The following is a 26,769-nucleotide window of genomic DNA, read 5'->3' as shown; positions in this document are numbered from 1 at the left end:
CCAAACTTTGAGGTGTACTACCTGGCAATCCAGCTGCAATATGTAGCGAGGTGGTTATCGGAGGAACGAACAGCGGAAACAGACTTGAGTGCCAAAAGCACTCCCTACTTCCTTAACTAAAGAATGTGGTTGCCGAAACAACACAGGGAAAGCAAAGGCAGGCTGCTAGGCCTTGGCAGTGAAATGTGGAGGAGGGTGTGTAAACTTATAGACAACCGAGCCCTGTTCTTCCCCGCAGATACCGCTAGTGATGCTGGATGGAGTAGACAAACAACTCCGACTGAACATTAGGAGAAAGTGGGAACCAGTGGGTATAGTGCGGCTGGGGGATGTATGGGTAGAAGGGAAACCCAGGCAATTTGAGGAATTGACGGAAGACACAGGGTTATACCGTGGACAACATATCACCTATTTGAGGCTGGCGAGTGTGAGGTAGAAATGGAAAGGAGGAGGCCCGGAGAGACCACCAGATACAGTGATAGAATCCTTTTATGATGTGTCAGATGGACATGAGGTCTCGCGCATATATGAGCTGCTGATTTCCAGGATAGGAAAGGAAAGCGTGCAAACGAGGGCTGACTGGGAGGAGGAGGTGGGGGAAGTGATGGAAGACGGGACGTGGATTAGAGCACACGGATGTCGAAACGCTCGACTACAACAGATTCAGCTGTATATAATACACAGGGCATACATGACTCCAAAAAAGGTAGCGAAGTTCAAACACACAACTGTACAGTCATGTCCAAAATGCGGTGAAATAGAGGCCACGATAGTACATATGTTCTGGTCTTGCCTTGAAGTCGGGACATTCTGTGGGGAGGGGGCTCAACTCCTGTTAGATGTGGACATTAACATAGACGTGAGCATCCCCTGGGCGTATCTCCTAGGGCGGTTCCCAAGATCGCGCAGAGCCAAACACATAAGCAAATTAAAAGACTTGGCATATATTCTAAACAAGCACCGAATTGCTATGAGTTGGAAAGCGTGGGCAAGACCGGCGGCCTCTGCCTGGTGGCAAGACTTGAAGAAATTGGCCAACGCAGAAACAACAGTGTGGCAAGAGGCATTAAAGGGGGAGGAGGAAGATGGTGCAGCTTCATTGACCGCATGGAGACAATTTGTAGGGGCATTATCCACACCAAACTGGGACGACCAAGACGGTGAAAGGCTAGCAGTGAGCACTAATGGTGCGGAAGGTAGAGAGGTTACGGGGGTGAGAGTGATGCAGCTTGTATTTTATCCACACACTCAAGTAGAAGACGTGTGCCAGTTTGTATGTAAATTGAGTTTAATTTGTCATATGTTTGCCATTAGTGATGACACGTGTTTCGGCTCATTGCGTCTTTCTCCAATCAAGGCTCATACTTTGTTTTTATAATTACAATAAAGAAGTAGCCAATACTTGTTCTCTGATAGCAAATATTCCAAGTGTTCCAATGAAGCTGTACGCGGTAGGAGGCTATCTTCAGAAATTCCCTGATAAGAGGTTAAGCCGACTGTTCCTGAGGTTTAAATTAAACCAACTGAAAACAAATGAAATCCTGGCTATACACAAGCAGGCTGAAACGAATATCTGTCGCTTCTGCAAAACTGAGAACAAAATAGAAACCACGAAACACTTGATTCTCGAATGCGCAGGTCTGGTGACAGAACGACATTGATTCCTTGCAGACCCACTGAAGAACTACTCTACCTTAGACATGGAAGATCTATGGGCAATGCTGTCCGGTGGTAACAGGCGCTTTGTCATCGGAGTGACTTTGTTCTTTAAAGCTTTGAACTTGTAACAGATCGAACAAGCGAAGGGAAGTCCAACTCCCAAAGACATACAAAAATCACATCAAGTCCCTTCTTCTTCTTCATCTGAGAATCGGGACTGAGGTCAAGTAAAGGAACCACATTAGGATATGAATTCAAGGTCATAAGGACTTTCTATCTTCCTTTTTTATTTTTGTAAAAATTGTGATACAATTAAAAAAAAAAAAAAAAAATTACAATAAATTATACATTCGGTATTACATATCAGTAAATAACATGAATACAAAAATAAATAATAAGTAGACATTTTGTTACATCACAAAATTGTTTTAGCAAGAGTAATTGTTATCAAAAACACACAAATTAGGGTTGGAGCAAGGGAGGATTTACGGGATTTTTTGAGAGAGAAAATCAAAATAAATAAGAGAAAAACAAACAAAAAAATCAAATTAGGTTCAAATTCCTCATTATTCTGGTTTACAAATTGTCAATTTCTAGTTCTTATGGATCACTTTTCTGATATTTGGAATTATTTGTTTCCTTGTTTCGTAGTGTTGGTTGGAATCCTCATATGTAGATTTGCATTTAAAGTGTTAAGTCCCTGTGGGTAAATTAAATATAACGCCATTTCAATTTCACTCTTTACTGTTTAAATATAATTGTACCCTTGGTATGCATTCATCATTTTGTTGGTCACATTAGTATCCATTTGTGTGTTAAAACAAATATAAAATATTGCGGTATGCGTCGCCTGCATATAGTTTGGATATTCACGTTTCCTTCTCAAGATTGAATCGATCACAATGATTCAAGCGTCAAATAGTGCATGTTGCAGTGTGACACAGTGTGCGCAAGCAAGCATTCAAAGTGTCTATCGCTAGCTGGACGGTAACCTATATTTCAGAAGCATGTGAAGTGCAGGGAAAAACTCCCCTGGAAGGTTCCCGGCAACGCTCAAAAGGAGGGACTGAGGCGTGGTGCCAGAGGGCAGGGTTGGTGTGCGCAGTCACTGCTGCACCTACACGTGTCAACATTAAAATGTAAAGGGGAAGTGCACATTTTGTGTTGCAAAAGGCTCCAGTCCTGTCCTTCAGATATGCCCATACAGTATGGAGGAAAGGGGACTATGGACTCGGCGTACAGTAGTCACTACCGTGAGTAACCTTTTCAGGTTTTTCAAGTTCTTAGATTTAACTTTTAGTAAATTTAGCATTTGTTAGTTTTGCTTGTCTTTAACTAAGAGGACATTGAAAGTATTTGACCATTTATCTTAGATTTTTAATTTCAATTGCCTTGAAGGGACTGGTGCCGTTCGTGTTTGTTGGAACAAAGGACAGTATCACAAATGCAACAGTTTTGTTGGACTACCATCTTAATTACTTAAAGGTAAGGTTTATTTATGTATCCTAAAGTTTTGTGGCATACAACATGTCCATTTCACAGTGTCTAACCGTACAAATGTTTGGTTTCATGTAGCATCCAGTGATTGAAAAGCTTCTATGCATAATCGTGTCCCAAAATACTTGTGCATTTCTAATAAGAATATTTTTCCCCCGAGAACTAGATCCAAGGCATAGAGTCTGTTAAAATGCAAAGATATAGTAACAATAGGCACAATGATTTTTTTTTTGTTTATATGTATGTATCGCCAGTAGACCTATAATCCAGATACAGTTCATAATCTTATAATTAGATCGTTTGGATATCACAACAATCTGATGATAAAATCGCTTGATTGTGACATCATTAAATTGTAGATGGGGAGCGCTGTTTCACTACTTTTTCAGCCAAATTCAAACTTATCACACATTCTTTATAGACCTGTCCCAGCATCTAACCCAAAGCCCAATCCAGAACCTCTCGATGGCAATAAGTAAATCTTTTCAATGGAAAGCATTTCCTCTATTTTGATGACTGCAAAAGAAAACTTGAATTATTTTATTTGTTTTGATATTATAAATTCTAATATGCCCAGAAACATACTTTATGAGGATGTAAAAAGTCCTTTGTTGTTCTGTCACTACATAAAGTACTTTGCCTGCAGCCTCTTACTCTAGTTGGTACATAATTCCTCAGAGACTTGATATCCTGATAGCATACTGTTGGGTCTGCATTGTTCTGTAAATAATTCTAAATCCCTTAGGTTTCTAGGCAACGATATTTGTTGGTCATTCTTCTTTGAGTTGCAAGAATGATTAAGGCTCAGATTGGTGTGCTAATTTCACAATAGGTTTCTTTACATGGTTGGATTTTCAAATATTGTGGCTGGCCTTTCGAACAGTGGTTTGTACACTGATGTAGATAATGCATGTGCCTAACTGCTCGCTGAAGTGAGAAGCAGATTACAATAGTTGCCTGCTTCCTTAGAAGTTCACTGCTAAGTGATGTACAGTTTATTCAATGGGAGGCTCGTTGGCCAGTCTAATCCCTGCCCCTTCTTTCTAAATTGAAATTCAAAATATCCCTTTGCTTGTGTATGGGATCCCTGCATCTTTGTAACTCAGCCCTCTTGATTTATTCTACAGGCGTCTACTTTATCTGGTGATTTGGGAGATTCACAGCAGAAAGATAGAGTATTTTTCTTCAACTACTTGTTTGCGATCCATTATCTGATTGAGTTAATAAATATCTTTCTGTGATTATCAGTCTGATATGTGGGTGTAAGGTACATATATTATATCTGAAAAGAGTTAGCAGTACTTCTGAAACCGGATTAGGAATACATTTAAAGATCCACAATTGTAGGGTAGGGTATTGTGTTCAAGCGAGAGAGAGAGAAGGGTGCAAGGTTTAAAAGTATTGAATTAATTTTTCATAACACTCAAGCTGATCTAAGTGTTCCCCAAATAAATAGTTACTGTAGAACAAGTGACCCACATTCAAGTTGCAAGCTATTAGCCAGCCATAAAGTCCCTTTTCATGTCAATTCTATACATAAAGAGACAGCACATCATTTCTTACTCACCAAGAGTCAAATATCACTAGACGATGGCTAATTGCGACTGCACATTTTGCACCCTGCTGTAGAAGATTAGTTCCCATGTGAGTTGTTCAAAACATTAATATACATAATGGAAATGCTTAACCTACTGACACTGATGCGATTGATAACCATATTAGGAGTAGTTTAATAATTGTATACAAATAGTGGAAAAAGAACTTTGTTTCCCTTTTGAAGAACACAGCACCTTACAGTGCAGTGCAATTGGGATACTTACACTTGGGATTTCTGGTTACTTTTATATGTACCTGAAGACAAGAGGGTGGCAGCAATTACATGTTCACAGTTTTTGCTTTATTTTTCGTATACACATTTGCGTTTACCGCATATGGCTAATAAACGTGGCTAGTGCCCTGAAATGGCAGTGTCACAAGATTTTTTTTCTTTTTTTCTTTTGTCATATTGTTGTGCGACCTTTTTCCTGCCTTCCCAGGTCAAGAAATCCCTTACAAGGTCATGCTCGTGCCTGGGGAAAGCTGCTGCTTTCCTGTTTAGTAGGTGTGTTTATTTGTTTGTGTGTGACCTAGGAAGGAGGCAGGGACTGTCTAGTCAGAGTCTACATCCTGGTGCCAGAAAGTCTGGTACAAGGCCAGATGTGAAACCAGTAGTTGACCCTGATTGGAAAACTACATGCTGTTTGAATGGTGCAGATCCTTTCCATTGCTGTGATTTCTTTCAGCTCCAATTTTGGATAAGAGGATAACTCCTGCAGCCATTCTTCAGATCTAAGTTGGAGCCAAGAATCCTTTGAAGAAGAGCATCCAGTTATCTCATTTGCTTGATGTCAGAAGACCTTTGGGCTAGTGGGGCCAATTATTCTGCATCTTTTCGAGGGTGCATTCCCTTGGAGACTTTCTCGTGTCCCTGGACTGACCAGCTCTCTTGTGTGCTACTTTGCAAGAATAAACGCTGTTCTGCCTTCAAGCCTGGAACTTCGCTGGTCACTACGTGTGCCTTAACTCGCCTCCTTCTGAATTGACAGCTTCCTAGCATCAACAGACCTGTCCTAGATTTGCTTCTTTGGACGTGACTGGAAGGACCCATTTGCTCGCCTGCAAATTGATGGTTGCTGAATCTCGCCTTCCTCCATCCCGTGCAGTGTTCTGAAGAGGTCTTCATCGTCAAAGTCTACATTTTGTTATCAACTAGACTTTCATCTCGCAGTTGCTCACGACCAGAAGAAGCCTTGAATCTGCAACCCCTGGGTACTGATCGTCCCTGGTCTCTATGTGATAGATCAAAGGGACACCTACCAACCAGGAAACCACCTTTCAGGATAGCCGTGTGTCAACCACAACATGGCAGTTACGTTCCATGCAACACGTTGCTTACGTGTGGAAGGTGTTTCCCTTTCACCGTAAAAAAAAGAAGCTGAAAGACGCTGAGCTACGTGTCACATCTGTCTTGTTGACCAATGCTGTACTCTATTCTTGCCTCCTTATCTACCTTCTTGTTCCTGCCTATTTTCCACCTTTGTGTTCCATTCCTCCTGGATTCCGAGGCTGCAGTCTGTTTCCTGGTCCTCGCTGCTTCATCACCTTGCTGCTCCTGCGCCTTACGGACCGTCTCTGCAACTATCCCCCACTGTGTCCGGCTCAAGGTTTTTTTCTCTTCTTCTGGCCTCTGTGTTAGCCTAGGCACTCTGTTTCCATTCAGGCAACCCTGTTTTTCAGAGAGGATCGACCTTATCTCTAACACAGAAAACGCGCTATTAAATCCCAGGTAAAACCAGTTGCTAAAAACCTCTCACCAGAACAAAGGACAGAAGACTGCACTCCCAGCAGACCTCCAGATGACCCATCTTGATCCCTTGGAAAATCAGAGTCAGGAGGGGTAAGTAAGCAGAACTGTGCCTCTCTCCCCACCCACCCTCCCTTCCATTGGATAACATTGGGTGCAAAGCTCCTTGTCTCCTATCTTCCTCTTACTTACCTTTGGAACCTGGGTCAAGTTTCCTGCCCCTGGGTTTGCCTTGGGCCTTGGGCCCTGGAGAGAGGGCAGAATTTATCTGTCTTCTCGTAAATTGTTGCTAAACTTTTCAGTAGTTTGAAACTGTTCTGAGTCACCACCACAAGTCCATTCCATCACTTTAGAGAACCCGTACCTGTGGAAAACTTTGTGTTGGAACTTGTGACTTTTGGGAACTAGGCCTCGTGCATTTTAGGATTTAACTGGTTCTCATTTTATCTACCTCTGCATTACTTACCCGTTTCACCTGTTTAGTTATTCAATTATGTATTGTAAGTGAACTTACTGGTGAATGTACATATTTGTTTTATATGGTATTGTGTGATATTACTACCTGCTAGTTTAATTTTTCATTGTAGTCTAAAATCATTGTATGTATTAAAACAACATATCTTTCATATTTCTGGCATTCATACTCGATCCCACACTATCTCATTCGCACATTTCTCCGTAAAACTAATTTGGCCTATTATACGCTTCGCGCTCTGAAACACTTGTGTACGAGCGCGATAGAAATAAAATATCTTATATCATACATTGTGTATTCAGATTCTAATACTACACAGGAATTTCCATCAATTGTAGCAGTTATTTGTGACCCAGTCCTTATTGTCAGGTGTCGTATCTCATCTGGTTTTTATTTTTCCAGATTGTTCAATAGGCCAAATTCGTTTTACGAAGAAATGTGCGAATGAGATAGTGTGGGATTGAGTATGAATGCCAGAAATATGAAAGATATGTTTTTTTAATACATACAATGATTTGTGATATGTTTATCGATTAAAATTTGTAACTATTGAATTAACCGTGTCATCCTGATCCACTGGTCCACCTCTTTGCTTTAGCTCCATGTTATTCTGTGTGGACTTATTACAGACCCCTCACCGCACTCACACTCTCCTGACACTGAGCCTTGACTGCTCTCCACTCTACCTTGATTGGGTTTTGGCTAAACAATCAGTCTCTTCCCTGTTCACCATACCTAGGGTGACGACCTAAAATCTTTTCACCAGGGCTGATTTTAGAACTCCCATCTTAGTAGTTTGGAGGTAGCTTTCTTCTGCCTTGAAACACTGGTCTTCAACTCTGACCAAGGGCTTTGGAAAGGACTACTCTCTGTAAGGGTGCAGAAGTAAGAGACTGTCAGAGAGACGTCATAGTTTGGCTACAACCTTTTATTAGAAGATAAAAAGGAAAAGAAAACCCTATCTTTCCCCAACTCAGAAGGGTTTCCCGTGTTATAATGTCCAAAGTAAAAGTCACAATGTCCAATGTCAATCCTAATTCTGTCCCTTAGTCTGTGGAAACTCTCTTCCCATAGGGCCAGGAAAGGACAGCCGCTACCTGATCGCAACCCCGAGAGAGAATCATGTGGGGGGAGAAGACCCTCATGAGAGGGAGCGAGACTGGTTGCAAGAAACGCTGTATCCACCTTTGCACTCCGGCTATTACGCCACTTAAGTTCACAGACTGGCATGGCTCATTGTGGTATTGGATCCTTACAACCATCTTGTAATGACATCGGGGTTCCTTCTGAAAAATTATACCATAGTACTGAGACAAGATAGAAGACCATAGTGATGAAGATTACTAGAACCAGGAAGCCTACGTTGGCTTCTAGTTGTTGGCAGGAGCTTCATAATAGCGGAACATGTAAATACCCATCAGCTGTGCGAATGAGAGAGACACCGCAAAGGCAGAGATGCTGCAGTGAAAACCTTGCTGCAAGCGGAGCCAGTTGGAAGCTAGAAAGCAAGCAGAGTGCTGCCTGATGCCGATAGGTTTCTGGAAAAACTGTCCAGAGGAAGCCGAGAAGCCAGAGGTCTGCCATAGTGAGGTCGAGGACAGTGTGAGACTGTCGGGAGACGGAGGAGACCAGGTGAGATGCAGAGAAAGGGCGGAATGCTGTTCCGAAAAGCTGGCAAGCCATAGCAACCACAGGACGACGCAAAGAACAACGGAGCAGCCGAAATAAACCGGTGAGCCCAAAAGGGAAAAGCGGGCCGCTGGGGTGCTTCAGGGTGAATACCACACGCCAAGGGGAAAGTCAAGCGGTCTGCTAAAGTGGGCACAAATCCCTATGATAAAAAGAGAAAGTAACGAAGGAGAAGGTAACTGACCCAATTGATGAAAAAGGTATGGAAAAGGCTGTTGCCTAGTAAAGTGTGCATGTCTGAAACCCATCTACGTTGTGAAAGATGGTGTGAAAAGTTCTGGCAGGAGCATAAACCAGGCACTGTGCGAGTCTGGCCTCCCACCCAAATATATGTGTGGAACATTGTGAAGGCGAGTCTGGAGAACCATACCTGAAAGGAAAAGTAACTTTTAATGTCCTGGCAGGAGAGTAAACCAGGCCAAAGTGAATGCGTGTCTGGAGACTTGCTTCTCAATTCAAGAAAGTGAAATCTAGGGGAAGGGGAATCGGCCACCGAGTGGAATAATTGTAAAAGAACTATGAACTGTGGAGTAAATCAATGGGTGAGGAAAATCCTTGAGTGTGTGATGCTATGGGAAGTGGACCATACCCCCTTGATTGTTGATTGGAAAGTTGCCATTTGCTGAGGAAATAAACTGTGGTTGAGAGCTGAAGAGCAATTGAAAACCCAAGGGAATGGAATTCTGAGAGCTGTGAAACTTTCATCATTTGTTAATTTGTGTACCTTTTGGATCTTTGTTGGCAAATTAAAGAAGACTACAGATGGCCAGTGGAAAGACTTTATCCCTTTGCACTTTTTCTTAAGTTTAGCTATATGGGTCAGGCTAGGATTTTGGACACAGGACAGAGAACTCTTTATTTTTGGACATTCTAACACTGACCTCTTTTAGTTTTGTTGAAGCAGGGAAACCCCACATAGTGTTAGCGCGAGACAGGTCTTTCTCCAACCCTTCTTTTGCTTTAAGTCCATAGCAATCATCACAATGTCTGTGTCCGAGTCTTGCTCCGGATTCATTACAGTTAACATTGTAACCAATTTAATGTAGCTTTAATAACTGTGTGCGCCCTCAGTCAACATACCAAAACCAGGTATGGGTTATTTTTGGAGATTACCCCACCACGAGATGGATAGAGCCACCATTTTTCTTCTTTTTTTTTGGGGCTAGGTGTGGGAGATCAGTGGAGCCTTTAACTGCAGTGACTGTGTCTCAGCAGTTCGCACACCGAGCACATGCAAACTTTGAACCTGCCCTATGCCCCTGAAGGGCAGTTCTCCAGATCAGAAGTCTGATGCAGCAGGGCACTTGTTTGTACATTAAGGTGGGGTCTAATCATCCGACCACACTTTCTCTGATGGATTACCCATATTGTTTTATTATATATAAAAATGAAACAAAAAGCCATGGCCTCTACAGCCTTACCAGATGGTAATCAGTCACAGTTTGTGGGAGGGGATCTTCCTATTAGAGTAATGGCCGCGTACGACATCCGATGCTTGGGGCTTACAGGTAGTGATGCAGAGTTATTGCCTCCTCCTTGTTCACTGCCCTACACATCATCCCCTGACCAACCTCTCTTTGCGTCTGGACTCTCCTGTTAGAAGAGGTCAATCAAAGAGCTGGTGCCCCATTCAGAAAGAGGCAACGGTTGGTATTCTCTGTACTTTCCGGCTCAGAAGGAGGACCAGTGCTTGCGCACCATTCTGTATCTAACGCTCCTGAGCACGAACCTGCTTAAGGACAAGCTCAATATGGTCGCTCTGGCCCAGATCCTTCACACCCTTTATCTCCAGGACTGTTTGATGTCCCTGTACATTCAGGACCCTTCCCCAAAGCGCTAATGCATCTCAAGCACAGGAATATCTGAGGTTCGTGATGGGAACATTTCACTATCAATTCAAGGTCCTGATGTTCAATCTTTCTTTGGTGCCGATGGTCTTCACCAAACAAATTAGAGCAGCCGAGAAAGCCTGTAGCAGGAGAGTATAGGTGTATTTACGCATGTTTCTTTGGAAGCTGGTGCGGGGAAGGAGTATTCAGGGGTACTGAAAATCGCATTTAGCAAAAAGGCCCAGAACAGGGCTCAGGACCTTTGGTTCCAGAGACCATTCTAAGCTCGCTGCAGGTATCGCACAATTAAAAGGAACAGAAGCTACAGAAAACTGAAGCCAGGTTGTGTGGGAGGGAGTGCAAACCCAGCATACAAACATTCTGAATTGAGGTGTACTGCCATGTTGCATCCGCAAAGGTAGTCCAATTTGCTACCCATGCATTTGTATCAGGACTTTGAGAAACCAGAAGGTGTCTCACCCACTAGTCCTCTGGGATCTGTCATCCAGGTGGTCAGGACACAACCATCACTTTTGGATCCAGTTCCTTGGGATGGACCAGTGTGGGAGGATCACCTAAGTGAGGGGTCTTCGGGCGGGAGTGGGACACCTAATAGCGAGACGGAGTATCCCTCTCCCTGCAATACCTTTACCCCAAACTACCTGGTAGGTGTTAGGGTAGGTACTGTCATGAAAGGTATCACTTAATAAAATGTTCAGTATGGGTTGAATGTTGTGTGCTTTTAACATTGCATTAGTTTGACCAGCATTCCATCACTGTTAGTTACTGTGGAACATAGATCCTGCATGACTCAAATGTTCTATGTTCCAGCGGAGTGAGGGAAGGAGTTAAAGAGGACAATTGTACAGCCTCCTGCCGGGGGTCGTTACCAGCGTAGTGAATAAAGGACTTGAACGACATTACTGTCTCTGCCTGTGTTACTTCCCTACATAACAGTTGGTGACGAGGATGGGATCGAACCTGCCAGACGACCCCCGGCACATTCATGTGGTTTCCCTGGTGTGGAAGGCCACCGCAGCGACTGGAGCTCGCTGGAGACCCGAATTAGTGGCCAGCTGCTCGCATTGTCACAGCAGGAGCGCTGCGAGCGGAGACCCGACCTGGACCTGCACAGAGGAATGAAGGTAGTTGCCGACCCCAGGCTGTCCCTCATGTGTGCATTTTTGTCTGCTGGCCTGCGTTTTGCATGACGCGATTGTTATTGTTTGAAAGTACCGCCAGCTCGCGAGTACCTGGTGAGGAGAGACAACGTCACAGCTGCACGTGTTGCTTGTAGCTGCCGCGGGTTGTCCCAGCCTTGGAAGGTAGAACCCGGCGACGCGGCCTCTGTGGAGGTGGTGCATATCTACACTAATACGCCAGCACGCATTGGAAAAGCGGTCCCAACGACGTGGCAGCCATTTTTGTTTTCTTGTGACTTCCGTATTTCGGTGCTACGCAGCAGTACGCTGATTCTCACGTACTCTGCCCGGTCCACACTGGACAATCTGTTGCTTGCTTCGGATGCTGGGAGAAGGTGTTTTCATGGGAACAGAGCTGGTTGGTGAGTTTTACAGCGTTTTTTTATTTTTTATTTTTTTTTTAGCATCATCTTGTCGGGTGACGTGCGATTTTGCATATAGAACTGCCTCATTGCATTTTTGACACAAACTCAACTGTTTTGGAACATGGCAAATGTGCCTGCACCAGTGTTCTTTGTGCCGGTCCCTGGTGAGCCCAGAGTGCGGTGGGTGGACTGGAAGGAAGGCTTCCACAAATATGCGCTGGCTGTCTTTGGTACCAATTATTCCAATGAGCGCAAAGAGGCGCTGCTGTTCCATTGTTTAGGGACGGCAGGGCAGGAGGTTTCGAGAAAATTGCCAGAGCCCATAGACATGCCGGATGCAGGTCCATATGAGAAGACTTTAGAAAAACTAGACAAACATTATAGGGTTGAGGAAAACATTATACTGGAGAGGTACAAATTTGCCACCAGGTGTCAGAAGTATGGAGAGAGTATCGAAGATTTTATTACGGCTTTGAGGGGGTTGGAAGTTAAGTGTAGGTTTAACCACTGCCAGGATGAGCACCTACTGGATCAATTGATGATCAAATGTAACAATGACAACATCAAGAAAGAATTGTGGAAGGAGAGAGATCCCACTTTGGATAGAGCAATCGAGATTGCAAAGATGGTGGAACATACTGACAATTGCATAAAGGTGCTCCAAGTAGACAATCAGACGGGCATTGAGAAACCCAAAATAGAGGAGTGTGAAGGTGCAATCCAGAAAGTCTCAAAAGTTGCCCAGAGAATGGGTTCAGGAACTCCAAGACGCTCTATGCAGCCTGGTAAAAGGTTCGAGGATCGACAGGAGAGCAAGCCATCAGCTGGCAGGGGCTGGAATCGTCAATGGGTACCTTCAAAAGACAACAGAGGATTGACTAGGGAATCCAATTCCTTCAAGGGTTTTAGAGAAGCTGGATCACCTAGAGGTCTCCCAGCTAGGAGGTGTTACAGATGTGGGAGCTTATCACATTTTGCATATGACGAGGATTGTTTCGCAATACATATTATATGCAATGATTGTGGCATGAGAGGTCATATTGCCAGATGTTGTAAAAATTTTAATTCTAGTTCAGGTCAGGTGTTTGATGTCAGTACAAACCATGAGGATGAATCTTATAGTGAGATTGGTAGGGAAGTTGTGTTTACCGTGAATGCCATTGATGGGAAAGTGAAAAAGATAAAGCCTTATGCTATTGTGCTAATTCGAGGAATACCCATATCAATGCTCATGGATAGTGGGGCGGACTATACACTGATAAGTGTGCAAGTGTGGAAGGAGAAGTTCAATTGTTGTACCCTGTGGGAGAACTGTGTCAGAGTGAATGCATATGGTGATATACCCATAGAAATCATAGGGTGTTTTAATGCCAAACTGCAGTTTAAAGATAGGAAATCCACAGGTACCATATATGTTACCAATAAAGGGGGAGAGTTGCTTTCATGGAGTGACCAAGCTGAGTTGAAAATCAGACGTGAAGCGAGTCATCCTGAGCAAGTTTTGTCTGTGAGGGGTGAGAATATCAGATGTACAAACGAAAAAAGGTTACAACAAATTGGGATGCTTGAAAGGGTTTGTCCATAAAATCCGGTTGAAAAGGGGGGTAGTGCCGAAAATTGCAAAATTGCGTACCATTCCTCTAGCTCTTAAAGAAGGTGTAGAGGAAGAATTAAAGAGAATGGAAAGTGAAGGAGTCATTGAGAAAATAGACGCCTCTGAGTGGGTTAGCCCCATTGTGGTGGTCAGGAAAACCAATGGATCATTGAGACTATGTATTGACCAAAGACATCTGAATAGTATGGTGGTGGCAGACAGGTTTCCATTACCCAGAATAGATGATTTACTTGTAGGTGTGTCTGGCTCCAATGTATTCTCTATCTTAGACTTAAAATCTGCCTATCACCAGATTGAGTTACACCCTGATTCTAGAGACCTCACGGCATTCATCACACCCATTGGTCTGTTTAGATGTGTGCGCATGCCGTTTGGTTTAGTTTCGACGGCAAGTGCGTTTCAGAGCATTATGCACAGATTACTTGGGGGAGAAAAAGGAGTGATGTGCTATCAAGATGATGTACTGGTGTGTGGCAGTGATGAGATGGAACATGATCAACGGCTGAAAAGAGTGTTACACATTTTGAATGAGGCTGGTCTCACTGTTGCTTTAGAAAAGTGTACATTTAAAGCCAACAAGGTAGTTTACCTAGGCCATGAGATTACGGGTGAAGGTGTCAAACCGAAAGAGGAAGCTATTGAAGCCATAAGAAGGATGGAAGAGCCCAAGTCAAAGGCAGATGTTTTATCATTTCTGGGTTTAGTTGAATTTTATGGCAAATTTATTAAGGGCCTATCAGGCATGTCAAGTCATATGAGAATGCTCACTCGCAAGGGGGTGGTTTTTAAATCGAGTGATTATTGTAGGAAGGAGTTTGATATGATAAAGGAATCCATTGTCAACGCACCCATTCTGAAAACATTTGAAGAAGGGAAACGCACATTGCTTTTTGTTGATGCTAGTGATTATGGTGTTGGGGCTGTCATCATGCAGGAAGACTCACTTGGTTTGCATACTGTGGCATTTGCTTCCAGGTCGTTGAAGGGGCCTGAAAGTAGATATTCTATTGTTGAAAAAGAAGCTCTTGCCTGTATTTGGGGAGTTGAAAAGTTTAAAAGGTTTTTGTGGGGCAGGGAGTTTACGATCTGCACTGATCATAAACCATTAGTTGGTATCTTTACCAAAGGTGGTTTGGAAGGTGTATCAAGGCGCATTATGAAGTAGGTCACAGCGCTACAAGGCTTACAATTTACCATGCTCCATATCAGTGGCGAGGTCAATGTGGTTGCAGATGCCCTGTCAAGGTCGGTTCACCGAGAAGGTCATACCAGTGAGGGCCAGTTAGTCCCAGAGGAGACTGCAGAGATATTTCGAGTACATGAGACTTTGAAGAAGGATGATTGGGACATTGCTAGTAGTGAAGATGTGGTTTACCAAAGGATACTGACACTGGTGAGGGAAGGTAAGATAAAGAATTACAATGGTGACATGGGTGGATTTTCTAGAGTGAAGGAGGACTTATGGACTCACGATAACTATCTGCATAGAGGACATCAGATGGTTGTTCCATGTGGAATGAGAACACATGTAATAGATCTGGCCCATGTTGGACATCTAGGCCTGGCTAGAACAAAAGGATTAGTGAGATCTGAATTCTGGTGGCCTGGTATTGACAAAGATATCGAGGAACAGGTTAAAGTGTGTTCGGAGTGTGTGGAAGGAAACAAAGGATTAAGTGTACAGAAGGTCCCCATGATAATCGGGGAATGTCCCCGTGTCCCATGGGATGAAATTGCTTTGGATCTTTTAGGTCCATTTAACATTGGAGGTGCCAGAGATAGCTATTTATTGGTGGTTATGAATTTATTATCAAAATGGCCAGAAATATGTGTACTTAAAGAGATTTCCAGCAGTAGCATTATGACATTCCTGGAACAGTTATTCTGGAGAGAAGGGTTTCCTAGGAGGTGTTTGTCTGACAATGGTTCCCAATTAGTGTCTAAGGAGTTCAGAGATTTCTTGGATAGGCGTGGGATAGAACAAGTCAACACTTCCTTATATCATCCCTAAAGTAATGGGTGTGTAGAACGCTTCAACAGGACTCTTATAGAAGCTATTAGAATCGCGGTAGCTACTGGTGGGGATTGGGTGAGGACAGTGATGGAATGGACGTTCCAGTATAGGATAACTCCTCAGTGTCACGGGTTTAACCCAGTTTGAGATGTTGAGAGGTAGAAAGCCCAATTCTCATTTGTGTCCGGGTTGGATGGGCAAGTCAAAAATGGTTGGAGTGGATCTGGAAACAGTGAGAAGGAAAATGCCTGAATCAGGTGTCAGATCCAAAGAGCGATATGATCAAAAGAACTGCTGTAGAGAACTCAAAATTGAAGAGGGTGATTGGATTAAGATCAAACTTCCCACCAAGGTTCGCAAAGGAGCTGCACTGTTTTCTGAGCCTAAACAAGTGGTGAAGGATTTAGGCTCTTCAGTATTAGTCAAGGGAGGTGGCATTTGGAATAAAGAGAGAGTGGCTCTCTTCAAGTCGACCAACAAGAGTGTATGATACAAGGAATTTGGTGGACTTAAGGTTGTGGACATCCTGGTGGTTAAATATACAGCACACCTATAAGTGGTGGGTTCAATTTAGCATCTTGCAAATTGTGTATATATATATTTCTGAGGCTTGTGGAATCTGCTTAGATCACATGCTGTGCATAGGCCGACATCTAGTGGAAGCTGCGGAGTATTACAGTTTGTTTTTCGAAACTCGAAAATGGGCGTCGACACAGGGCTTGCCAGTAATACTATCCCTAGTGTGACGTCCACTGTACCCAAGATCCCTCACGCGTCTATGATCCTCAGATTGTTTTTTTCCGCCATACTGGTCGGAAGCATTTTGCGGAGTCCCCTGGCCTTAGCCATACTTTTGCTAAAAATGTAAAAATAATAATCTATTGACATCCTTTCCCACCCCAATGTCGAACTTCGACGCCGGCTGGAGAAGAAATCGACCGTCGGCTGCTGCATGACGGATTTGGGCCTCGGAAGGACGCTGGCCTCGGCCCGGGCCTTGGAAGGCCTCTGGCCTCGGCCCTGCAAGTAGGGAGAGTGGGGGGTGGTACATACTCTACACTCTTGGTATATAGGTACACCTTATACATTTCCTACACTTAACAGCCTGCTGCCTCAAGGTGGGTACCCCTTTTCAATTCTGCCCCAAGTGCAATCGCAAATACCCTTGGGTCGACAGGCACGCCACGTGCAATCTCTGCTTGCCGAGGGACCACCCCGAAGCGAACTGCAGAGCGTGTAGTAGGTTTAAACCTAAGACACTTAAGGACCGTTCGACGAAACGTTGGGCCCACCACGCCAGGCAGACGGCCATGGCAGCGGAGGGCGCCTTCAGCGACGCCGTACTTTCGGACGGCAAGGGCATTACGGCGTCGAAAGACAGCCGAGCGCAGGTCCCCGACCTCAGAAGGTCGTCCGGCAGGGCGGCTATGGGGAAGACCCCCGGCGACACAAGCGCATCACATACTACACACACTAAACACACTAAGTCCAACCGAGACTCGATGACGTCGAGTTCTCGGAAAGAGGCACAAACAGAACGGTCCGATTCGGTGTCCTCTGGGCGCTCTCGATCAAGATCGCCACATGACTCCAGGCAATCATCCACTCTTGCCAAGAGTGCCTCACTCCCTAGGCTAACAGAAGTTCGATCGTCGGAAGACGAAGACGACTTCCACCCCCAGGCCGCGCTCCAGGAGTCGGAGCCCGCAGTTAAAACCAGCGAGGCCCCACGCTCGAAGGACAGGGACACCACCCCCGAGCCTCGACGCCAGGCGTCGAAAAACTCCGGAGCCACTAAAGGACAGGGAAAACATTTTTCCACTCACGGGGAGGGGGAAAACAGCAGAAGAAACAACCTTTGTACTCTTTCACACCTGTGAAACACACCACTCCCCCTAAACAGACAGACAAAACCAGGTCTGCTGATATGTCTAAAACCAGCAAAGCTACTCAAGATAAATCCCATAGACTTGCTGAGAGAGTCATTCCCAGTTCCAAAAAATGGTCCAGTGAAGACATAGATAGGGTCATGTCAAGAATGTCTTCTTTGGCAGATTTTTATGATAAAAATCCAGAACATTTCCTCTCGTATGATCCACAGGGGTCGACACCCTCAGGCTCTACTGATCCTATCCCCCCGAGTAAAAAGCCCCGGTTTGAAACTCCGATGAGGTCAGAACCCTTCGAGGTACAACCATACGCAAGACCATACTCATTGTATCAAGGAGAGGCTTCCTTTTGTGAGGACCAAGAATTTGGTATGATAGAAGAGCAAACCGGGACGGCCTACTATGGGGATGATGAGGACCAGGAAGAGGAAGAGGAGGACCCGGAAACATAGAGTAGATTCCCCGGTAGAGAACGAAGCCCCGGTTACCGACTCCCCGGTCGATAACCAACCCCTCCTAAACGAGGTTCTCGCACGCGCAGCAGAACATTTCCACATTGCCACCCACGGTGTCCAGGAGGAAAGGGACTTCGCAGAAGAGTTAGTGGGAGAAAGGAGGCCTGTTGCCCAGACCATCCCTATCCTTAAATCTATTCAGCGGAGAATAGAACCGTCCCTGGTGAACCCGAACCTCACCAGAGCAGTCAATCCCAGGGTTGAAAAACTTTTCAGGGCGGCCCAGTCTGACCCTCTCTATATAAGAGGACATCTGAAGCCAGACTCCCTAGTTGTCACCAACACTCGTAAGAGGGCTGGAACACCCTTGTCATCGTCCGAAGCTCCTCCCGACATGGAGAGCAAAAAACTATACGGTTTCGGCAGGAAAGTAGCCTCAACGTCCACCTATCAAGCAAGGATTGCAAACTCCACCACCCTGTTGGCCAGCTACAACTGCCATCAGTGGGAAGAAGTCGCGGCACTCATAGCCTCTGCTCCTGAACCTTTAAAGGGCCAGTTAGCTCGGATTTCCGCAGAGGGTAGAGCCGTGTCTGGTTGCATTTTGAAAGCAACTTTCGACGACGCGGACAACGCAGGCAGATTGATAGCGGAAGGCACTGTTATCAAAAGACATACATGGTTACGGCAGTCTGGTTTTAAGGCAGAAACCCAGGCATCATTGTTGGACAAACCGGTGGAAACCGATCTGTTGTTTGGTAAGGCGGTCGATGACGCACTGAAGAATGCCAAGGACGAATACGAAACACTCAAGTTCCTTGGCCAGTTAACCAATAAACCCCCTAACCAGAGAGGGAATAGTATTTTTTGTCGCCCACGCGGCCAAAATTCCCAGAGAGGCTCTACCTATTCCCAAGGGCAGGGTACACAGTGGAACAACAACCAACAGTCTACCCAGGGTTACGCCAGGGGTAATAGAGGTCGTGGTAAAGGCAGAGGCAGCCCCAACAAGGGAGGCGGCACGCCTCCATCAAAGCAGTGACGCTCAGTTCAGGGTCCCTTCTCACGCAACCCCAGTAGGGGGACGCATTTCCAACTTCACCCAGGCTTGGGAAGGGATCACATCAGACAGATGGGTGCTGTCAACAGTATCCACAGGATATTGTATAGAACTACTGCAGCGTCCCCGGATCCATCCTCCATGACAAAGAGTACACTCTTTAGAACATCAGAAGATTCTCCTCAACGAGATCACCATTCTGCTAGAAAAGGACGCGATAGAACTCGTCCCGGGACACCAGGTAAACAAGGGTATTTATTCAACTTGCTTCCTTGTGCCAAAGAAAGATTTGACAATGCGCCCAGTATTGGACTTACGGCCTGCCAACAAGTATGTCAAGCCCCAAAAATTTCGTATGACCACGCTACAAGAGGTAATCCCCCTCCTAAAAAAGGGGGATTACATGGCAACCTTGGATATGAAAGATGCTTATTTTCATATTTCCATGTTCCCAACGCACAAAGTATTTGCGCTTCAAGGTGGACAGCCGACACTACCAATTCAAGGTACTGCCCTTCGGGATAGCTTCAGCACCAAGGGTATTCACCAAGGTACTGGCGGTGGCGGCTGCACACCTACGCAGGGAGGCAATCCCAGTGTACCCTTATCTGGACGACTGGCTCATAACGGGGGAAATCCCAGGAATTTGCAGGTCAAACATTCAAAGGACTATCAACCTCCTTCACGAGTTAGGCTTCTCAATCAACGAGAAAAAGTCAAGCCTAGTGGCAAGCACCTCAAAACAATTCCTAGGAGCAATCCTAGATACCCAAGAGGGGTTGACCTTTCCTTCAGAAGAAAGAATTCAGAATATACTACTGCAAATTCCGCATTATCAGCCCGGTCAACAAATAACGGTACGCAAAGCAATGCGTTTACTGGGCATGATGGCGTCATGTATTTACCTGGTCCCCCCCACACGCGCCTGCGTCCCATGCAGGAATGGTTGGCGAAACAGTGGTCTCAGGCAAGTGGTCAGTGGGACGATCTAGTGGTCGTTTAACCAACACTGGTACAAAGCCTTCACTGGTGGACAAGAGAGAATCTCGCACAGGGGAAACCCTTTTACGATCCCGAGGTACAGGCAATAGTCACTACAGACGCATGCCTGACGGGGTGGGGAGCTCACCATCTCCACCACACAGCTCAGGGTCTCTGGTCTCACTCAGTGTCCAAGAACCACATCAACCTGCTAGAGCTTCTGGCAGTATTCAGAGCGCTTCAGGCGTTCGAGCCCCACCTACTAAACCTGTCAGTGCAAATCCGGACGGACAGCACAACAGCCATGTTCTACCTGAACAAGCAAGGAGGGACTCGCTCGCCAAATCTGTCCAAGCTTGCCCAGAAAATCTGGATATGGGCACTCAGACGGAACATCTTCCTGTCATCACAACATTTTCCAGGGGAGCTCAATTCCCTAGCGGATGCTCTGAGCAGAGACTCCCTCCCAGAGGAACACGAATGGGTTCTACACAGAGAGGTCGTAGAAAATATCTTCTCTCAGTGGGGTTTCCCCACTATAGACTTATTCGCCACAAGCGAAAACAGACAATGCCCAGGATTTGCATCCAGGTTCCCCCAACCAGACTCCCAGGGGAACGCCCTGTGGATGAACTGGTCAGGGATGTTTGCGTACGCTTTTCCACCAACTCCTCATCAGGAAAGTGGTGAACAAGATGAACAGAGAGTCGATGACGCTAGTCCTAGTTGCTCCCATGTGGGCAAGACAACCGTGGTTTCCACACCTACGCAGGATGGCGGTATGCGAGCCCATCAAACCTCCAGCCTGGTACAACCTACTGTCCCAGCACCAAGGTCAAACAGTGCACCAGCAACCCAACTCAATGAACCTGGCAGCATGGCTCCTGAGGTCATAGAGTTTGGACATCTCAATTTGCCACAGAGGTGTATGGACATCCTAAAGGAATCTAGGAAACCAAACACAAGGCACTGTTACTTTGACAATTGGAAGAGGTTCGTTATCTGGTGCCAGAGTAGATCAATCAACCCGGTTGATTGCACTCCTTCCACTATTGTTACATACATGCTCCACCTGCTGGATGCAGGCTTGGTTTTTAACTCACTGAAGGTACACCTGGCAGCCCTGTCGGCTTACACCACTTCCCATAGCAAATTTTCGTGGTGGAAAGTACCAGTAGTTAAAGCCTTCATGGAAGGAGTAAAGAGACTTCACCCTCCTATTTCAAACCCACCACCAGGGTGGGACCTTAATGTGGTGCTAGCCAAGCTCATGGGCCCCCCTTTCGAACCCATGCATAAAAGCAGTCTCAAACACCTGACTTATAAAACGGCCTTCTTAGTAGCTATTACTTCTATAAGAAGGGTCAGTGAAATTCAGGCTCTGTCAGTGCAGGATCCCTTCTTTACTGTCCATAAAGACAAGCTGGTTTTACGCACACACCCTAGGTTCTCACCTAAGTTTATATCTAAATTCCACGTAAACCAGTCCATCGAGCTTCCGGCTTTCTTCCAGGACCCTCAAAGCTCGGCTGAGGTGAAACTACATACCCTAGATGTGCGTAGGGCGGTCCTCTACTATGTAAATAAGACCAGACCGCTAAGAAAAACAGATCAACTGTTTGTCTCCGTAGCTACAGGCAGAGAGGGGGATCGCGTCTCTAAAGGTGCCATCTCGAAGTGGATTATTAACTGTATCCAACTGTGTTACTCACTCTCTGAAAGAACTCTGCCTTTCACACCAAGAGCCCACTCTACTAGAGGCATTGGGGCCACTCTGGCTTTCATTGCAAATGTACTCCTTGACACCATTTGCAAAGCAGCTACTTGGAGCTCTATTCACACTTTTACTCAGCATTACTGCATTGACACCCATTCCAAGGCAGATACACAAGTGGGACAAGCGGTTCTAAGACACTTATTTGCTCATGACCCTTCTCACATCCCACCTCCTTCTTCAGGTACTGCTCGCTAATCTATGCACAGCATGTGATCTAAGCAGATTCCACAAGCCTCAGAAGGGATACATTACTCACCGTAATCGTATTTCTGATGCTTGTATCTGCTTAGATTCACATGCGACCCACCCTTCCTCCCCTCTGAGAGAAGGCGCATGGTTGCTTGTAGTCTTACCTTTCTATCTGCTTGTATTATCTGTACTCACGCTACTCCTCATGCTACCTCATGTCAGAAAAAATACAATCTGAGGATCCTAGACGCGTGAGGGATCTTGGGTACAGTGGATGTCACACTAGGGATAGTATTACTGGCACGCCCTGTGTCGACGCCCATTTTCAAGTTTCGAAAAACAAACTGTAATACTCTGTAGCTTCCACTAGATGTCGGCCTATGCACAGCATGTGAATCTAAGCAGATACAAGCATCAGAAATACGATTACGGTGAGTAATGTATCCCATACATATATATTTGCCTGAAATAGGTACAACTTCAAAAGTGTGTTCAAGGCGGGTTAGGATACTGCCATTTTATTATTCTACCTTAACATAAGAAATGTCATTTCTCACATTAGTTCTTGTTTATGTTTAAGGAGAGGAGGTGTTAGGGTAGGTACTGTCATGAAAGGTATCACTTCATAAAATGTTCAGTATGGGTTGAATGTTGTGTGCTTTAACATTGCATTAGTTTTACCAGCATTCCATCACTGTTAGTTACTGTGGAACATAGATCCTGCATGACTCAAAGGTTCTATGTTCCAGCGGAGTGAGGGAAGGAGTTCAAGAGGACAGTTGTGCAGCCTCCTGCCGGGGGTCGTTACCAGCGTAGTGAATAAAGGACTTGAACGACATTACTGTCTCTGCCTGTGTTACTTCCCTACATAACAGTAGGATATATGGGAAATCTTCACAACGCCCCCCCAACCCTCCTTTTCCTGCACACACACTTTCACACAGAAAGCCCACTCTGGGAGAAAAAAAACTCACACCCGAGCAGTGTACCCGGCATGTCCCACTACTATGGTCAGGCAATTATTGGTAACCATTCACACCTTACTTCCATTAAGCTTCCCTACACAGATAAAAGGCTGAGCACAAGAGCACACTCTGAGCGAGGCAAAGCACACAAAGGAACAACAGTTTCGAGATGGTAACTGAACGAGGGAAGAAAGACAGCAAACCAAGAAGGGTGCTCAAAGAGGGAGCTGCCCTTGACCTGTCCGACGGAAAGCCGTTTCTTTCATGAAACCTTCGGATTAAAAAGCGCAAGGCCAGGAAACCAGATTAAAGAATCCTGCATTGTGTTTCGGAGATACCCGGAGCCCTCCTGCACGGCTGACCGAGTCAGGGAGAAGCAGCAGCTGCCGTGGTACCGTCCTTGATTCCAAGATAAAAGAAACATCAACACAGCCGTTGAGTTGGGGAGACTGATGCAAGACCAGTCCGTGTTGAAATCAAGGTTTGAAGCGGAAACATTGTATGAAGAACGAAAAGATAGAGATTGTTAACGCGGGTGATGAAAGACACAAGGAAAGCCTAATGGCTGACGGAAATTTGAACTATACAAGGACGATACAATATTTGTGACAGAGTGGTCCGGCAACGCGAGTTTGCTCAATCGAAGGTCTCTGTGAGGTATTCAGCCAAGAAGTGGCAGAAGCGAAAGTGAAAGACAAATAATGGGAAATGGAGTGAATCGAAGTGGTCTTGCAATGGTTTAAGCAAAACCCATCGCACAATCGAAAGTCTTCCATTTTTGATACAAAGGGAACTGAGCCTGAATGAGGGTGATCCATCGTTCGAGCCCGTACGAGGGAGACCAATTGTGAACATTGTGCTAAAGAAGTCTGAACCCGAACAAGGGAGATCCGTGGTCAGATCACAAACGAGAGAGACCAATTGCGAACCTGTGAACTGTGAAAATCGTGATGATAAAGGAATTTTGGGGTTTGTTTGTTAGGTCAGGCACTCTGCAATAAGAGTCTGTCATTGGGAGAGAGACTTTGGCAGAAGCCACTGATTCCTGGGCTTTGAACGGTGTCCTCGTAGCCAAGAAGCCAGAGTGTGTGTGAAGCTCAAATGTACTGCCTTGTCCCGTGCTGAAAACGTGGGGAAGGGAAGCCAACTGCTCAACTATCCCGACATATTATTTCTTGAACACTTTTTTCTTTTTGCCTATATAGTTGTCCCACACAATTTGTATTTAGAAGTAAGGATTGGCAATAGGTTTATTACTATAGGCCCTTTTATTTTGACAGAGACTACTAGGACTGCATAATTATTATTTGATTCTCGTAGCTTGTACCCATCCTTCAATTTAGGATTAGAATGGCGTTTAACCAACCCATTGAAGTTCAATAAACACCCTTGAACTGTGATCACTTGTGTCATTTCAGTTGAAAGTTCTTCTAATGTCCCTGGATGCAGTCCTATAAAGTTCGGAAAATAGTCAATGTTCAGAGTTTTTGGCGAATATGGATATAGAGCATACAACTAGAGGCAGGAGAACAAAATATGGCCAAATGAGGCTGGAGTTGTCAGTCAAATCAACAAATGGTTAAATTGTAATAATCGGAGTCTGGTATGGTGCAGACGGTCCATACATTTGCATCAATATGTGTAGATGGCCCACCAATAGAAATAATCCGGTGTCCCATCAAAGTTTCGAAAACATAGTTTCAAAATACAATAGTTTCGAAACAAAAGGATCGAAAAAAATAATTTGAATGCATTTTTTTTGTAAATATTTTTTTTGGGTTCGTATAGTAAAATTATTGGAACCCCCCCAAAAAATAAACCTGCATTCGAAAAAAAATATTTCAATCCTTTTGTATCGAAACTTTTGTATTTCGACACTGACTGTCGAACAAATCACTATAAACCAAATAATCCAGTAGCATAATTGTAAGTGGAAAGCCATAAAGATTTCAAACAAGCAGTGCTTTTCAAGTTCCTCTAAATGGATCTTCCAATTTCCTCTGATTTAGAGGAGCCCTCACATGTAGGAGTACTGACCACACAGTAAGGAAATGAGTTTTAATAAATTGTGGGTTCACTCTCTGCATCGTCCTTTGCATGAGCAGGCTGTAGCAGTTCTCCAGTTAAATTTCATTTTTGCTTATTGATGGGGGGTTGCCACTGCTTGCTAGAGCTGGCTGTAAAACATTTTCTGGAATGACCCCACAATTTCAAAGGGGCGGAACAGCTGCAGGTCTAGTTTCAGGGCTTCTCTATAGAGGTAAAGTGGAGGATGCTGAGGCGTCAGGCATCCCTGTTCATTATCGACTGGAGCATTGGGCACAGGTGAAATTATAGCCGTTCCTGATGCTTCTGGTGGATGTGAAACCTTCCGGTAGTGGGAATCAAGGATCCATGTTGGATGTCTCTGACACTTAAGACATTTGTGTGGTAAGTAGCTCTTGATGGGGTCAGCGGCAGCGGGGCTGCAAAGCAAATTTTCTCAGGTGGATTTCCAGGTATTACCTGGTTGGCATCATCCAGCAACTGTTTCTGGTGTGCCTCCTTAACCTCAAATGGTTTTCACACGGGATTTGCAATAGTTGAGTGCGTTCTCATCCTCCAACTGAATATTCAAACACTTTGCTGCCAAAGATTATTATTATTATTATTATTATTGGGGATGTATGCATGCGTGTAAGGCGTCCTGTCAAAATTACACATTGTGATAGGGTTATTTTGCATGTTTAACAGTATTAAGGACAAAGTCCTAAGCCATCTGAGACAAGTTTCCAACCACACCTTTGAAAGACCTAGGTCTTTCAGATCTCAGTTTCTGCGTTCAATTGCTCCACTAGATTGGCGGTGACATGCACTAAGAGACTACGGGGAAATGCAAAGAGCCCTACAAACATCCCTGATTAGCTGCCCAGTCATGTGGGTGCCACTATCACTATCAGTAATGACAGGGAGACCAAACGTGGGCATAAAGTCAATGAGGAATGGTTGTTTGGCTACAGTAATTTGCTTTTTACCAGGATAGTCGTCCACCTTTCCAGTGAATAAGTCTACAATGACATGACAATTCTCCTCTTTCTCACACTTGGGGATCAGCGTGAAGTAAATCAGCACTTTTAGGAACAAACTCTCTAGAGCTGGGTGTGTGGATGCCAATTGTCCGCTCTTCCTACATTCTGTGCTGGACACAGAACAGTTATTACAATATGTTTGAGCCATGTTGGGGAAGGAGAGAGCAAACCAATGTCGGTTCACAATTTCGATCATTCATCCCTTCGCTGAATTCATTAATTCATCTTTTATTACTTGCTTAACACTGGAGACCAGTCTCTAAGTGCGCAATCGGGATTTGAACCTGTGTCGCTCTGGGTTGGCTTGCTTCCAAGACAAATGTGTTGCCCTTGAGCTATCCTCCCGGTCCTGAATGAGCTACAGAATGTGCCAATCTGGCAAGATTCAGAAAAATCTGGCTGTGCTACTAGATGGCTATCCAGAGAGCGCCATGGAGACTCAGAGTGTATCAATATTTCTTGGACCCCACAGTTCCTTCTCAGACTCTGGTGCTTGAGCCTGCAGCACAGCCAGACTGGATAAAGTTGCTATCAGTGACTGTTTTAATGGAATATAGATAAGTAAATATTTAGGAGCCAGGCAGTCTTTTAAGGCTGCTTTTCAGGCTAGTTAGTTATCCAAGTCATTACACCAGGCCACAAAGGTTTACAATCCACCACAGCATTTGGCAATAGCCAGTGACAAGGATAACAGACA

The 26,769-nt window shown here is 44.9% G+C and overlaps 1 protein-coding gene across 1 annotated transcript in view; it reads left to right on the top strand.

Moving 5' to 3' along the window:
• FMR1 (fragile X messenger ribonucleoprotein 1) overlaps positions 1-26,769 on the top strand; it is an 821,120-nt gene that overhangs the window by 561,331 nt on the left and 233,020 nt on the right. Inside the window, exon 11 of the mRNA XM_069612766.1 lies at positions 3,058-3,144. Within this exon, the coding sequence (XP_069468867.1) occupies positions 3,058-3,144 (87 nt within the window). The remainder of the gene's footprint in view (positions 1-3,057; positions 3,145-26,769) is intronic.

This window comes from Ambystoma mexicanum, chromosome 5p, assembly GCF_040938575.1.
Source record: "Ambystoma mexicanum isolate Mex_15411 chromosome 5p, UKY_AmexF1_1, whole genome shotgun sequence".
NCBI classification, from domain to species: domain Eukaryota; kingdom Metazoa; phylum Chordata; class Amphibia; order Caudata; family Ambystomatidae; genus Ambystoma; species Ambystoma mexicanum.
Note: the sequence above shows the minus strand (reverse complement) of the source record. Positions and strands in the feature narration are given on the sequence as shown.